At 39.4% G+C, this 15,818-nt stretch overlaps 1 protein-coding gene across 1 annotated transcript; it reads left to right on the top strand.

Annotated features, from left to right (window-relative positions):
• The first annotated feature begins 3,428 nt into the window (after nucleotides 1-3,428).
• On the top strand, nucleotides 3,429-15,762 carry LOC115754671 (protein GIGANTEA). The gene is made up of 15 exons (XM_030693813.2): nucleotides 3,429-3,647; nucleotides 3,995-4,426; nucleotides 5,554-5,625; nucleotides 5,773-5,827; nucleotides 5,940-6,082; nucleotides 6,271-6,539; nucleotides 7,048-7,103; nucleotides 8,359-8,599; nucleotides 8,695-8,845; nucleotides 9,995-10,204; nucleotides 10,340-11,881; nucleotides 13,753-13,821; nucleotides 14,471-14,689; nucleotides 14,887-14,979; nucleotides 15,220-15,762. Exons 2-15 carry the CDS (start codon nucleotides 4,343-4,345, stop codon nucleotides 15,514-15,516), a joined length of 3,501 nt encoding a protein of 1,166 aa, XP_030549673.1. The 5' UTR covers nucleotides 3,429-3,647; nucleotides 3,995-4,342; the 3' UTR covers nucleotides 15,517-15,762.
• Nucleotides 15,763-15,818: the final 56 nt, after the last annotated feature.

The raw sequence follows: 15,818 nt of genomic DNA, 5'->3' as shown, positions 1-15,818 counted from the left end.
GAGAGCAGACAAGTAGACAACCAATGCCAGGGCTCTCGGCGAGCAACGAGCATAACCGAAAAAGCACGTCGAGACGCTTCAAATTGTTCGGATGACTCGTGACTACTTGGCCCAAGGGTTGGGTCCCACTACAACAACTGCGTAAAGCGGGGAATGGAAGCCGTCCATCTTGCATCGCCAGATGATCGTGCTCGGGAGCACCGTCACAAACACAATCGGTTACTAATGGATGTTGGAAACCAAGACCAAAAAAGATTTTAAACCTATTGTAATTATGCTAATTTAATCATTAATCATTTCTTTTTTTGGCCAATTGAGTCCCGAACCTTTTGCAACCGTATCAATTCAATCCATTTGACCGGCCGAGATTGATGTGGCAAAATTTTAATATTTTTCAAATCTCCAACTATTTTTTTTTATAAATTTTTAGTAAATTTTCTGTCTTTTTTTTAAGGGTTTGGGTTGCGTGGCCGTTGGAAAAGGGCCTGCGAGCCCTCGCGCAACCACGATGTGGGTTGCGACCTTCGCTAGCCGTTAGGGCTGCGAGCCCTCGTCTAGGGACCGACGGAGGTTGCCGATCGGCCCAAACCCTACAAATAAAGAAAACAAAAGAAAGGAGAGGAAAAAAATCAAAAAAATATTATTAAATATTTGCCTTGTCGTTGCCCCGAACTAAATTGATATAATTGTAAAATGTTTAGGACTCAATTGGAAAATAAATTTAGAACTGGATGGGCATAGTTGCAATAAACTTAGGAATTTTTTGGTAATTTTATCAACCTTTTTCATTAAAAAAACTCAAGCATTTTTCATTAGGGATGATTGATTTCTGATCTCATTCGGTTCTCGGACAGTCCAATCATTGGACCAATCACTTCTTTCTTGTGATTTGTCGTCAAACTTTTCTTGTTAGCGGCATATTTACCGGATCACCTCTCACTAATTAAGTCTATTTGGCGGGCTGGCACTAATGTGACAAAATTTTAATATTTTTCAAATCTCTAGCTAATTTTCTTTATATATTTTTAGTAAATTTTCTGTCTTTTTTTAGGGTTTGGGTTGCCGGGCCGGGGGCTAGGGGTCACGAGCCCTTGCCCAACCGCGATGGGGGTTGCGACCTTCGCTAGCGGCCGGTGAGGGCCGCGAGCCTCTGTCTAAGGACCGACGGAGGTCGCCGATCGGCCCAAACCCTACAAATAAAGAAAAGAAAAGAAAATAGAGGAAAAAATAAAAAAAATATTATTAAATATTTGCCTTGTCGGTACCTTGAACTAAATTGATACAATTGTTAAAGGTTTATGACTCAAGTGAAAAAAAAATTAGAACCGAATGGGTATAATTGTAATAAACTCAAGACTTTTTTGATAATTTTACCAACCTTCTTCGTAAAAAAACTCAAGCATTTTTCACCGAGGATGATCGATTTTCGATTCCATTTGGTTCCCGGACAGTCCAATCATTAGACCGATCTCTTTTTTCTTGTGATTTGCAATCAAACTTTTCTTGTTAGCGACATATTCAACGGATCACCTCTCACTAATTGCATCGCAGTGTCTCTAAATCTATAAGTCATACTAAGCATCGTAAACATCATAGGTTTAAATTTAGGATTTTTTTTTATCAAAATATTATTCGGTCCGATCCGGTCCAACCCGGGTGGTCCTATTCTAGGTGAGAACGGGGAATTAGATCGGAGCCTCCGAGACTGGACCCAACCAGTTAGGTTCGGTCTTGGCCATTTCCGATTTCGTCGGTCAATTATGCTCAATCCTATTTTTCACAATTCTGGTCTTGTAAAAGGAAATTATAGAGTCTGTCCGATCTCTTCATCACGTGACGAATAAATATTGCTTATCGATACGAATAGTTACTTTTTCGGTCCCTCGATAATCTTGACCAGGTGCGTGCTCCACAACAAGTGGATTGCTGTATGCTGTCTACTTCAAATCCATTTCCGAAAGGAAAAAGATGCACCCAATCGCAACCGAGGCTTGCCCAAGTGGCTAAAACCCTAATTCGGTCAAAAACATTGCACGAGGTGGACAGACCCGATCGAACGTTTGTCACACGAAACTCCACCGAAAATATCTATCACAGTACTCGACATATCTATCCTTATTATAATTTCTTGGGCGCCACCATGTTCCCAACCATTTGACCTCCTAATTTCGCAATTTAAATATGACAATAATTCAACGTTAGTGCTCGTCCGAGTCACTCTTTCTCGACTTTATTCTCGTCTTCTAGGGTTTGACGAATTTCCACTAACGGCAGCCCACTGACCAAAAGTAAACGTTATTAAAATGTAAGTCTCATGACTTAGGGTGTTCCGATTCTTTTTCAAACTTCAAAGGGTTCGGAGGAGAAATTAAGGGGCATTGTTCGTTACAAGAAAAGAGAAAACTTCAAATTCTAAGAAAGTTTGGATGTTTATGCATCAGATATTCCGATTCTATCGTAACTTCAAAGGTTTCGAAATATAAATCGAGGGTCATAGCTAGTTACATAAAAGCAAGCTTCAAATTCTAGAAAAATTTCGATTGCTTATGCATTCGATATTCCGATTTTATCGTAACTTCAAGAGTTTCGGAGCGCTAATTAAGGGTTATAGTTCGTTACAAAATATCAAACTTCAAATTATAAGAAAATTCGGTTGTTTCATGGATCAAATTTGCGATATTGTGGTGGCTCGATTTTTTCAATTGTTTAATTTTCTTAATCATTTCAGGATTCATTTGTTTCGCGAAAAGAAATTACTTGGAAAGCATTTTTGAAGAGTGTAATTGGTCATATCTCTTAAAAATAACCAATGACAAATGTTTCAATCACCGACAATAGTTTATGCCCGAATAGTTTTATGAATGATAAAAATATCTATCTTTCTTTTATTTTATAACTAATACAGGTGACCGTTTTATGAAAAATATTTTTTAAATCATGAATTTTCCTCTTTTATGAAACATTAGCACTCGATTCTATGACTCCATTTGATTTGTGAAAAATCGATGATTTGAAAACTATTTTCCCGACAATGATCGTTTGTATCGCTCTAAATAATTAATCAATGAAAAATATTTTTATTATTAGCAACACTTTATATTTAAAAAAATTTCGTTGACAATAAAAGCGATACAAATTATTAGTGTTAAAAATTTCAAATCATTCATTTGTCGCTCATAATTTGACAAGATATATAATGAGATTGAAAGAGCAGGTGACATTACTATCATGCCCCTTGGTGAATGGAAAAAGGCCAGCGAATGGGGACCACGGGGGGCGTAGGACATGTACAATGCCATGGGGGCATGGGCATTGGCATGGGCATGGGTATGGACATGGACATGCACTGACATGATGTGGCACTAGGCCTCTCACGCGAGAGGAAAATATCCTTGCCACGTTCGCAGCGATCTCGAGCTCACAGGCTTGTAAAAGATCTTCTCGTTCTCTCTCTCCTCTGTCTCTCTCTTCACCACCAGAAAACTTCAGTAACCCCCCCACCCCTCCTCCTCCTGATAATGATGAATATTTCAACCTCCGCTCTCACTGCACGATACAGGAATTTCGGGTGAAGTACGCCTTCTCCTTTCCTGAAGAAGCACACGCTCTTGTTGAGAATTTCCTTCTTCGGAGCACGAGATTGCGAGGTCAGCTTATGCTGTGGCTGAATTTTTTTTTGCGTTTTTTTGGGGGTTCAGTTTTGGTGGTCTGGAGCTCGACCTATGCTGTTCAAGTCTACGTGTTTCGAGTGTTCTTAGGGGATTGAGCCGGAAAATTTTCGATTTTGGGTGAAGATGTGCTCTGGTTTGGTGTGAGGATTCGTAAGCGAAGAAGGGGGAAAAAATCTGATGGTTTTGGGGATATTTATTCTGGGCTGACGATTTTAGATTTCGTAGTCAGGCGGAAAAGGAATTTGTCGGTTCTGTGCTGATCTTGCGTTTGTTTGCATTTCTTCCGGCTGAACTTCGTGATGATTGACTGGTCTTTTCTGCAGGAACTTTTGCGTTTGATTTTGATTTGATTTCGGTGGTCTCTAGCTACCCAAGACCTGGAAGTTTGAGTGTTGGAGACTCGGAGCGGAGACCCACGCATACTGCGGAACATCAGTAATTATCTGGAATTGTTCCACCATCGATTCAGGTCATCTTTGCTGAATAGCTTGTTCGCTGATATTCTTTGTGGCTTACCATTCTATCCTCAATCGGGGATGTTGGATTACCTTGTCTTGATTCCTGGTTGGCAGCCCACAAATTGAAGACATGTTTTTTGCACTGGTTCAGTTTCGTGCTATCTCCTGCGGCTGAGGGTTGGTTGGTTTCCTTCAACGCTTTGTGACCTTCTAATGGCTGCATGTGAGAGGTGGATTGATGGCCTTCAGTACTCTTCTCTATTCTGGCCTCCTCCACAAGATATACTGCAAAAGAAGGTGCGAGATATCTCAAGATTTCCTTGTTTGGTTCTATAGAACTAAGTTCTGTAGGCAATACATGAGAAGGTAAAGCACTGGACACGTGGGCTGCATCATATAATAGTACATATACTGTATCAAGTCGAACAGACTGCTTTTATGCCCCTAGACCTGGGTGGCTTATCTTCCCATAACTGACTTGACATAAGCTTGGACCCAACTTTGTGCTTGCTTTAACTGCCAGAGGATTTTATGGTCCTCTTGCATGAATGGAAGTTACATGTCATAAGATAAATGTGTTGCAAGGACCTGGCCTCAATCTCATACATGTTAGTGAGTCCTAATCAGCTCTGTCCTGAAATGTCCTTGACATGTTTTGATGGTCTAATCCCAGTTGTCTGTCATACTGGATTCATGCCTCAGAAAACTTAATCTCATCTAATTCTGTTACAGTGAGATCCATCAATCATTTAGCTGAATCTGACATGTTAATAATTGTCACAGTGATCAACAATGGTAAGGATATTACAGAATTTTTAAAATTGCTTGAGGAGATTCCATCACGTGTGCCCGAGTCATGTTTGCAATTCCAGGAATCATACTTCCTGGTTTGGACAACCCTTTCTTTGACATTAAAAGAAGGGCAATTGTCGGAGATGGGTTAGAAACTTGTGTTGGTAGGGGCAGACTCCAGAGTTCCTTAGCAGATACATGATTGAAGTCTATTGAAGTTCCACTAATTGATACGACAACTTTGCTTAAATATTCAGATAATAAGTATAAGAAGCGAGATTTATTTAACATGTGGTGACTTTCTGGCCATGATTAGATGATTGTGCATTAAGTTGGCTGGATATGTGGGGCAAAATGCAACAACATGTCAAACAATAGCTTTGGGAAGTATTTTCCATGGATTTTTGTGGGGCACCAAACAAGAAATCCTTAAAAGTATAATACTAGTCTTTGACTTGTTGTATATAGCAGCAGAGGCAACTAAAATGATACTTAACAGTATCTCACGAACTCTTCAGTGTCAAACTTGGTTTTCTTCTAGCTTACCTGAAAGTAATCTACCAGTCTGTTAATTATTGTCTATTCTTCTTGGCTATCTTCCCCATTTAACTGTTATGCATCCTCATTTGCAGGCTCAGGTAAATGCTTATGTTGAGCTTTTTGGTCAGTTCACGTCGGAACAATTTCCTGATGATATTGCTGAGGTATGCCCTTGTCTGCTTAAACTCTATCGGGCTTCTCAATTTTTGAGATATGATGTATCACTTACTGTACTGATTATTATGTGTTCACCATTTTTCTCTTATTTGGAATTAATTAATCTTGCTAATTGACGTGTATTGTTGCAACAGCTTATCCGAAGCCGTTATCCATCGAAAGAAAAGTGCCTGTTCGACGACGTATTGGGTATTGATGCTATATAAGTTCGTTTGTGTAGTATCCACTACAACCATTAAGCATTAAATAGCATTGCTTACCTTTTGACAGAAATTTTGATATTGGTTTTTTCTATTGCCAGCAACATTTGTTCTTCACCATCCAGAACATGGTCACGCTGTTGTTCTTCCGATAATCTCCTGCATTATTGATGGTACACTGGTGTATAATAGGAATGAGCCTCCATTTGCCTCTTTCATTTCTTTGGTCTGTCCAAGTAGTGAGGTATGATACCATACCAAATACTTATTGCAGGCTTCATTTTCGTTCTTTTATGAGCCAGCATTAATCATTCTCGATCTTTAGTTTTATGAAACTATAGGTTGTTTCATTTCATTGGTCTGCTTCTTAACTTTATAGTCTCTAGATTGGATTTACAGACTTGAATGCTATATTTCTCCTTTTCATCACAGAATGAGTATTCTGAGCAGTGGGCTCTGGCATGTGGGGAGATTTTGAGAATGTTGACCCTCTACAATCGTCCGATATATAAATCGGAACATCAAAATGGTGAACCAGACAGAAGCAATAGCTGCGGCGGTGCCTCAACGAGCAAATCTACAATGGGACAATCTGTTCCTTTGGTTCAGCAGGAAAGGAGACCTACAAGGCCTCTATCTCCATGGATTACTGATATTTTGCTTGCCGCTCCTCTTGGAATCAGAAGCGACTACTTCCGATGGTGTGTACACTGTCTCTCACCGACAATTCCCTACCGTATCACAGAACTTGAGACAACATGTAGCTTTTTTTTTCATTAAATAATATAATTTTAATAGGAAATAATGTTTGGGACATGAGGAATGTACGCGCACATGTGTGTGAGAGAGAGAGAGAGAGAGAGAGAGAGAGAACTTCACAGAGGCTAGGCACAATACAATCGCTCAAAGCCATCTTCCTCAACATAGACTACTAGGCGGCAAGCCTTCACTGTTAGACAACTCATGCATGTTCATCACCTCCTTTCTTTGAACATTGTATCCAGTTGATTATTAAATTCTTGACAAGTTCCCTGGCCCAATTTGGTGTTATAATGGATAATATCTTGTTTCGGTGTAGCTGTCAACCCCATCCCTTTTCTTCGTACCCACCCTGCACATAAACAGAAATGAACTAGTCTTGTAGCAGAAATGTAATGTGCCAAGAAGACCCTTTCTACAGAACTAATGATTTATTTCATATAATTACAGGTGTGGTGGTGTTATGGGAAAGTATGCAGCCGGTGAACTTAAGCCTCCTATAACTTGTGAGTAATCTTATTTTGGTTTATACAACGTACTGTCACACTCAGTTGTGCAGCGCAGTGCATACCAAATGATATTACATAATCATGTAGGTAGTATGCTTTTTGGAGGTTTTCTTGTTTTCTATAACCTAGTGAGGGGGAACCTATTTAGCTGGTCTGATGCACTAAGTTTTCGAGAATTTGCAGAGAAAGGCTTGTCCAAACTTAAAAATGGTTTAGGCTCTTTCGTCCTTAGGATGTTGGATGCCACATTGCTTTAGCAATTTTAAGTTTAGGTAACTTTCACTTGTGGTCACTAACCTGGGTTTTTGTTCATTGAGGTTACTGAACCTCAGTTGTATTTACCTGACTCATTGAACTTTGATTTACTTCCAGTCATGCACTTTGACTGGTTTCCATTTAATTTTCTGGTGAAGAGGTGTTAAGTTGTCTTGTGTGGCAAAAACACTTAAAAAAAAAAAAAACATACATATCACAGCAACCTTAAACTTCAAAAACGGAAAAGGGGAAAGAACAATAGAGGCTGGGGAAGAGGTAGGAGACATTTCAAAGAAGTTAAGAGGTGCTGTGCTAGCATTTTTTAGATTGGGTACTAATTTGCAAGAAAATATGTAGATTAGAGGGGTAATTAAGAAAAAGTAAAAGAATCAAGGATGATTGTAGTTGATGGCACAACAAAAGGAAGCAATATTTTAACAAAACAACAAATTAAGACTGGTAATTTGAGCGAAACCAAAACAAATTTGGATCTATCATCTTAACAGTTTGGTGAAGTAGGATTCATATAGTCAACCCCATTTCATGAGATAAAGCTTGTTTAGGAAGTCTATTCTTGATCTTCAGTCTGCTATTTTGTTGGATAAATGAACTAAACTTTCTCATTACTTCTCTCTCTCTCTCTCTCTCTCTCTCTCTGTGATGCTTGGGTGTGCACATAAGACGGACACAGAGCTGATCACAAGCAAAGACGCTGAACACATCAAACTTTGTGCAGTGTGCTCCCACTTTATCGCTGTTAACCCCCTTTCTGCTTGATGTAGAGGTTCCTACGTAATGGGAAAAGAACAAGCATAGATATATCTTCCAGTACCTACTGTAACACAGGTCACACTAAGAATTTAGGCGTCTTCTGCATGTTTTTCATCAGTTTATTTCAGCTAGCTAATGGTGGATTTGCCAAGTGAATCTCACTTTTATTTAGTCAAGTGTAGCATACAACATTATGAAGATAATCTGACTTGGTTTCTATCATTAGCTACTTCTCGCGGATCTGGAAAGCACCCTCAACTCATGCCATCGACCCCAAGGTGGGCAGTTGCAAATGGTGCAGGTGTGATATTGAGCGTTTGTGATGAGGAAGTTGCTCGCTACGAAACTGCTACTTTAACAGCAGTTGCAGTTCCTGCACTATTACTCCCTCCTCCCACTACAGCTCTCGATGAGCATCTAGTTGCTGGCTTACCGGCTCTTGAGCCATATGCACGTTTATTTCATAGGTAGCTTTTGCAACTAAAGTCTTTAACAGGGTTTCTGTTTTTCCTGTTTTGTTGAATTCTTTATGAATGCTGATTCTTAAATCTGCATATGTTAGATATTACGCAATTGCTACGCCAAGTGCCACCCAAAGACTTCTTCTGGGACTTCTAGAGGCACCTCCATCATGGGCACCTGATGCACTTGATGCTGCTGTTCAACTTGTGGAACTTCTTCGTGCAGCTGAGGAGTACGCGTCTGGAATGAGGGTATGTTAGATATAGAGTTGGAATTGATGTGTTTGATTGGATATTTTCATAAAAGCTTATTGTTCTTTGGCATTCCACTACAACGCCACTTTAGTAGGAGCTCGTGAAGTTGAAGCTCGACATACCGATCTGGATTAGGAATACAAGCAAAAACTTATGAACATTTAGAAGTTGCAGGAAACTCTTATTCATCCTGGTATCTGTTGTACAAATGCTTTAACCAGGCCAAGTCCATCAATAGATTCTTTATTGAGGGGCATGAGGTTAGTAGAGGAGGATGGATCTTTATATTCGGTCAATCTGTTTACAGTGGTAGCAGGCAGCATTGCAAATGCTTTGTGGTGGCTATCTAAGAATCATGGATTTCATCTTGAGATATCCTTAGATTCCTAATTAACTGATGATAAAAAGTATAAGCCCATAGTTCTTCTAATTCGCTGTTTACTCTGTAGGATAAAGATCTTTAGCTTGTATTGATAGTCCTACTTTTGTATACGATGCCTACCATCTTAGGCTTCTCTCTCTCACTCTTCTTCTTCTTCTTCTTCTTCTTTTTTTAAATCGGAATCTTAGGCTTTGTTTGTCATGTGATGTCCCATCATATTGTGATGTCTTTGTTTACTGGTAGTTAGCGAGTTTCGTTTGTCAGTTCAATGTTTACCTTGTTCCCTTATTTTGAGTGAGGCATGCCTCTGACACCGTTACTTAATTAAAAAAGTTTTATGCCCCTATATTCTACGAATGGCTATTCAGAAAGCTAATTCTCCATGTAATGAGAGTTGAACGTGATATACTTGGAATCTTCTCGCTATTCGGTCATTTTCAAGTTGGGCATGTCTCTTTTTCCTTAAATATTTAAGTACTTATTTCCCTCATAGCTTATCTAGGACTATGAAGAAAGCTCACTCATGAATGTGACCTACTGGAAATTTATCACAGAAATCTGTGGCTTGTATCAAATTTATTCTGATCAATAGTCCACACAAGTTACTTTAATTGAACTATTCTATAGCTGAATTATCCACATAGGATGTATCATCCTAAGGTGATTTCTGTTGTAACTGATTTCATTGATTTACGGAACATAGTACATGCGGTTCTTGGTTTTCTGATTGACATATTTTTATGCATTTGTGTTTTTTAATGTAGCTTCCTAGGAACTGGATGCATTTGCATTTCCTGCGTGCAATTGGAACTGCAATGTCCATGAGAGCAGGTGTAGCTGCTGATGCTGCGGCTGCTCTTCTGTTTCGCATACTTTCTCAGCCTGCATTGCTTTTCCCTCCATTGAGGCAAGTTGAAGGGATCGAAGTCCAGTATGAACCTTTGGGTGGTCATGTCTCATCCTATATGAAGCAGGTGATTGTTGTTCATATCTTTTTTTTTTCTCGTCATGTTGGTTATTTGTTTCATTTACCTTTTGTGCGGATCTGCAATTTTCTTGAGAGAATGATCTATTGAACTAACTTTTGGCGTGATTTATACTTCAAACAGATAGAAGTACCTGCTGCTGAAGCAACCATAGAAGCTACTGCCCAAGGCATTGCATCAATGCTCTGTGCCCATGGCCCTGAAGTTGAATGGAGAATCTGCACCATCTGGGAAGCAGCTTATGGCCTGATCCCTCTAAGCTCTTCAGCAGTTGATCTTCCAGAAATCATAGTGGCAACGCCATTGCAATCTCCCATTCTGTCATGGAACCTCTACATACCTCTCCTTAAGGTCCTGGAATATCTCCCTAGAGGAAGTCCTTCGGAAGCATGTCTCATGAAGATATTTGTTGCTACAGTGGAAGCTATTCTTCAGAGAACTTTTCCGCCTAACAGATACCATGAGGAAACTGTACGGACACGGCATCTTTCTTCATTAGGGTCAGCATCCAAAAATTTGGCTGTGGCTGAGCTTCGAACTATGGTTCACTCGCTCTTTCTAGAATCTTGTGCCTCAGTAGAACTAGCTTCTCGCCTTCTTTTTGTAGTATTGACTGTATGTGTTAGCTATGAAGCTCAATCCAGTGGGAGCAAGAGACCGACGGGTGAGGCTTTCAGTACACAGAATGAAAGCTCTGAGGATTCTCAAGTCTCATTAGAAAATAGAAGAGGAAGGAAAGTTAGAAAGATGAAGAAGCAAGGGCCTGTAGCAGCATTTGATTCTTATGTTTTGGCTGCTGTATGTGCTCTTGCCTGTGAGCTGCAGCTGTTTCCCTTAATCTCAAGGGGGAGTAATAACTCAAACTGCAATAATATGGATGGTCTAGTCAAGCCTGCCAAGATAAATGGATCTACTATTGAACTTCAGAATAGTTTTGACTCAGCTATTCACCATACACACAGAATATTAGCAATTTTGGAGGCGCTTTTTTCCCTTAAACCATCATCAGTTGGAACATCATGGAGTTACAGTTCAAATGAAATTGTTGCAGCAGCTATGGTTGCGGCTCATGTCTCTGAACTGTTCAGGCGTTCAAAGGCTTGCATGCACGCTCTTTCTGTCTTAATGCGATGCAATTGGGACAGTGAAATTCACAGCAGGGCTTCGTCCCTCTACAACCTCATTGATATCCATGGTAAAGCTGTTGCATCCATTGTTAACAAGGCTGAGCCTCTTGAGGCGCATTTATTGCATGCCCCTGTTTGGAAGGATTCGTCTCTGTGTTTGGACAGAAAAACAAACAACTATGCAAGTAATAGCTGCTTTGAACTGGGGCAATCATCCGTCCCTATGCATGGAGAATCAGTCAATGCAAAGTGTTCAGTGAATTGTGGAAAAGCGTTGGATTCTAGTGATAGTTCTGCAAGTCCGCTGGGTAAAAGCATTGACAGTTTCCCTTTGGATGCTTCTGATTTGGCCCATTTCCTCACCAAGGACAGGCATATAGGATTCAATTGCAGTGCCCAAGTTCTTTTGAGATCAATCCTTGCAGAAAAACCTGAATCATGTTTTGCTGTTGTTTCACTACTGTGGCATAAATTGATTGCTGCTCCTGAAATGCAACCAAGTGCAGAAAGCACATCTGCTCAGCAAGGATGGAGACAGGTAGTCTCTTGTTTCTGAAATTTCATGCTTTTAGTTTTAACTCTTGATTAATTGTGTGGTAAATCTTACTCCTGATGCATAAGAAATGTCAATGACGTTATATATCTGGACCAACTGCTTCGTACATTGTCGCATATTTCTGTTGAAACTCCTAAAATAAAACTGGATCACTTATACCACACTTCTGGAGTACATGGAGAGTAATAACGAGGCCTTGACCTTACCAAAAAAAAAAAAAAAAATAACGAGGCCTTGCTATTATGTAAGGAGATCTGGCTGTCTAATTTCTGATAAGGACGAAGTTGACATCTGAACTTCCAAAAGTTACTGATGCATTAAGACATGGTGAGTCACGTCTGATGCTCTAGGAGATGATTATTGATTAAGGAATGAAGTCATGATGTTTTTCACTACGAATTTTGGATCTGTGATTGGGTGGTCAATTTGAGAGGCTACTATTTCATAGATAATATGGAGAATCATATAGACAACATAAGAAACCTTGAGATTTTAAAAGTCTACCAGGGGATTGACAAAGTACATGTGGAAAGGGGTGCTCATCAATTTGAGGATTATAGTAATATGGAGTGAGTTCTAACAAATGATATGTTGGTATTTGTAGAATGGAGAAAAATTTATTTTTGATGAACAATTGCTCAAAAACTGCTCTTCTAGTAGGATGGTATTTCGTGGGCAGTTGTGTTCAAAGAGTGATGAAATAGGTTCTTGGGGACTAAATAGTTTTGCTCTACATAAAAATAAGTTGCACATCAGAAGGAACTCTGAAGATTATTGTTATGTAAGTCAAAAAATGAAATATATGGAATATGCTTTAATAAATGAAGATTGGGGACCAAAAAGTACCAGAGGACAGTCTAGCAGTTCTGATACTTTGGCCCTAATTTTCAAGTTGGAGAGGTTAGGAGGAGATTCTAATCTAGGCAGAGTAAAGGAAGTGAGGAATTGTATTGGGAATAGATATACAAGATGAGTATGAGAGAAGCGAAGAGGCCCTTTAGAGGAGATATGACTAGAGATCAGTATATTTTTTAGACTTGTTGGTGCAACTATGATTGGGCTGAGCAGTCTTTGAGTTGGCTTTGACGATGAAAGATGATTTCTGGACGCAATAGGAAGACAATGCGTTTATGATTGGAGTGAAGGCTGGGTAGGGAAAGATCTACGACAGCACGTGTGAAGGCCTGAGTCCTTGAATCTTACTGAATATTCGTACTTGATACTTCATTTGCAGATTCTTTCAGATATGGCAGGTAGAACTAGAAAGTTCCTCTTAAATGGCTTTGAAACTAGTACTGGTAGAAATTACATTTGTAAGCAAAGCTTAGACACGTCAGGCTGAGATAATTCCATAAGATTTGTACAAAACTAGCTGCCATAATACGTAGTGCCAATACCTATTCTTCTAGCTAGAACATAGATTTACTTCTTATTCTTCGAGGATGCCTCTGCTTTAGTGAAACGAGTTGTCATAAATTTTGAATTACCTGTATGGTTTGCTAGCAAGCATCTTTTCTATTAGTCGCTTCTCCCATTCCCTCCTTTCTCTAAATAACTCACTGTTGTCGGTTGCCATTATGCCAGTGGCATAGAGATCACGGTTGTATTTGGAAAACCAGGAGGTGTGGTGTTGGATCCCCACAATTGGGTTGGGGGTAGGGGTTGAAAGGATATTTAGCCCAAAAAAACCATTATTACTGGATTTAACCACTGGCTGTTAGTATTAAACTCAAAATGCCTTTGTACTTGCCATATAGTATTGCCAACGATATGGTAGAACACCAGTTTATGCTGCTTTTTATTCTTGTCTATTCCTGAGATTGCCCTGATTTCTTCATGTCTGAATATGTTAGGTAGTTGATGCTATGTGCAACGTCGTATCAGCATCACCAACAAAAGCAGCTGCAGCCGTTGTTCTTCAGGTCCAAATTTTGCTTTACTTGTGAAGATGTTGCTTGATCTAATGTTTTTGCCGTTGCTAGTTGTTCGATGTTAAATGATATATATATAACTTACGTATTCAATAGATTGTGATTTTCAATTCTCTAAACATTATGAAGTAGTTGTTTGATGAAATTAACTATTAGGCATACTTATATTAGAAGAAATGAAACATTGAATCGATCCAAGTGATCCTTTCTTATGACTTTATATTGTTATGGGAGCGGAGCATACTTCTTTGATTTATCGAATTATTAAATAAAAGAATCACTATTTAAGTGAACTTTCTCATGAGAGACGCTAGTTCTATTGACAGTTGCAAATCTTGGTGTAGATTATATCAAGATAATATTCATGCACTAAACTCCACTGTAAATTTCTTTTCTGCGGTACGATTTATACTAAGATAGAATTAGTAATTTGATGAAAACCTTCCTTCATTCAATTTAATGGGAGATATTTTCTGGTTGTTCTATTCAACGACGAAGCTCCATCTTCCAAGTTTACTAGATATGCTTAGGCTAAATACAAACTTACATACACATTTTTGTTTATGGAATGTGCATATCACATTATATATGCCATGTAATTCAGCGGTTTAATCACTTTATGGCCATGTTTGCATGTCAGGCCGAGAGGGAATTGCAACCATGGATAGCTAAAGATGACGATCAAGGTCAGAAGATGTGGAGAATCAACCAGCGTATCATTAAACTGATAGTTGAGCTAATGAGAAATCACGAGAGGCCAGAATCATTGATGATCATCGCAAGTGCTTCAGATTTGCTTCTTCGTGCCACAGATGGGATGCTTATAGATGGAGAAGCTTGTACTTTACCACAACTTGAGGTAATACCTCGGAAAGCATTTGCTTTTGTCATTGAATGGTATGTAGAGATTCCTGTGACGGAGTGCTGCAGCTATGTATATATGTGATGCTTGCACTTTTAGCCTGCTCTATTTTTTTCACTCCATATGGGTCCAAAGTCTTTTTGGGTGAATCTTTTATGCAAGTACGTAATAACTAATCTCCTCAAATTGAGCAGTTACTTGAGGTGACGGCTAGAGCAGTGCAACTTATTCTGGAATGGGGTGAATCTGGGTTGGTTGTTGCAGATGGCCTTTCCAATCTTCTAAAGGTAAACTGAAAAATCAAAAATGTGTTTTATGATGCTTCTGTGTCTTCCTGGACATGTATGTGTGTACATGTAAGCGCACTCAATGGAAATTGCCGCATCCTTGTCTTGTGTCTTGCATGTAATACCACATATCTGTGAAACAGTAATCAAACCAAATATTTTCATGATATTGGATAAGCATTCCATTCCAGTTTGGATTCCATACTTTTCTCACTCGATCGACTGGTCTAACACATGCAGTGCCGTCTACCAGCTACCGTCACATGCCTTTCTCATCCAAGTGCGCATGTTCGTGCTTTGAGCACGTCCGTTCTTCGTGATATCATGCAGACTGGTTCAGTTGATTCTAGACAAAATCTAAGAGAGAGAAATGAAATTCATGGTCCTTACCAGTACTTTAATTTGGACGTCATCGAGTGGCAAGCCGATATCGAGAAATGTTTAAGATGGGAAGCTCATAGCCGGCTTGCAAGTGGAATGTCTATCCAGTTTCTTGACATCGCAGCGAAGGAATTAGGCTGTGCAATATCCTTATGACATAAACCGGCATTTTTTTTAAATATTAGGAGAAAAATGCTTATGAAGCCCATCTTACTTTCGGTTCTGTTTTTTACTAGCTGGGACTAGCTGATCATAGGAGTCATCATTTGGTTTGAAGATCTGGTGACTGAGAAGCATCAGTCTGTTGTAAATTGTAACCTCAACTTCTCATGACTGATCGTCCTTCGAGCAAGGATGTGTACAGTGAGAAAGTCAATGGCCATAATGAGGTTGATTGTTTAACGGCAGTTGGTTTTTTCATATTTCTTACTGCTTAAGCTTGAAATGTTAGTGCCATG

This window comes from Rhodamnia argentea, chromosome 2, assembly GCF_020921035.1.
Source record: "Rhodamnia argentea isolate NSW1041297 chromosome 2, ASM2092103v1, whole genome shotgun sequence".
NCBI lineage: Eukaryota > Viridiplantae > Streptophyta > Magnoliopsida > Myrtales > Myrtaceae > Rhodamnia > Rhodamnia argentea.
The sequence above is the reverse complement of the archived record's forward strand: the minus strand, read 5'-3'. Positions and strand labels throughout refer to the sequence as shown.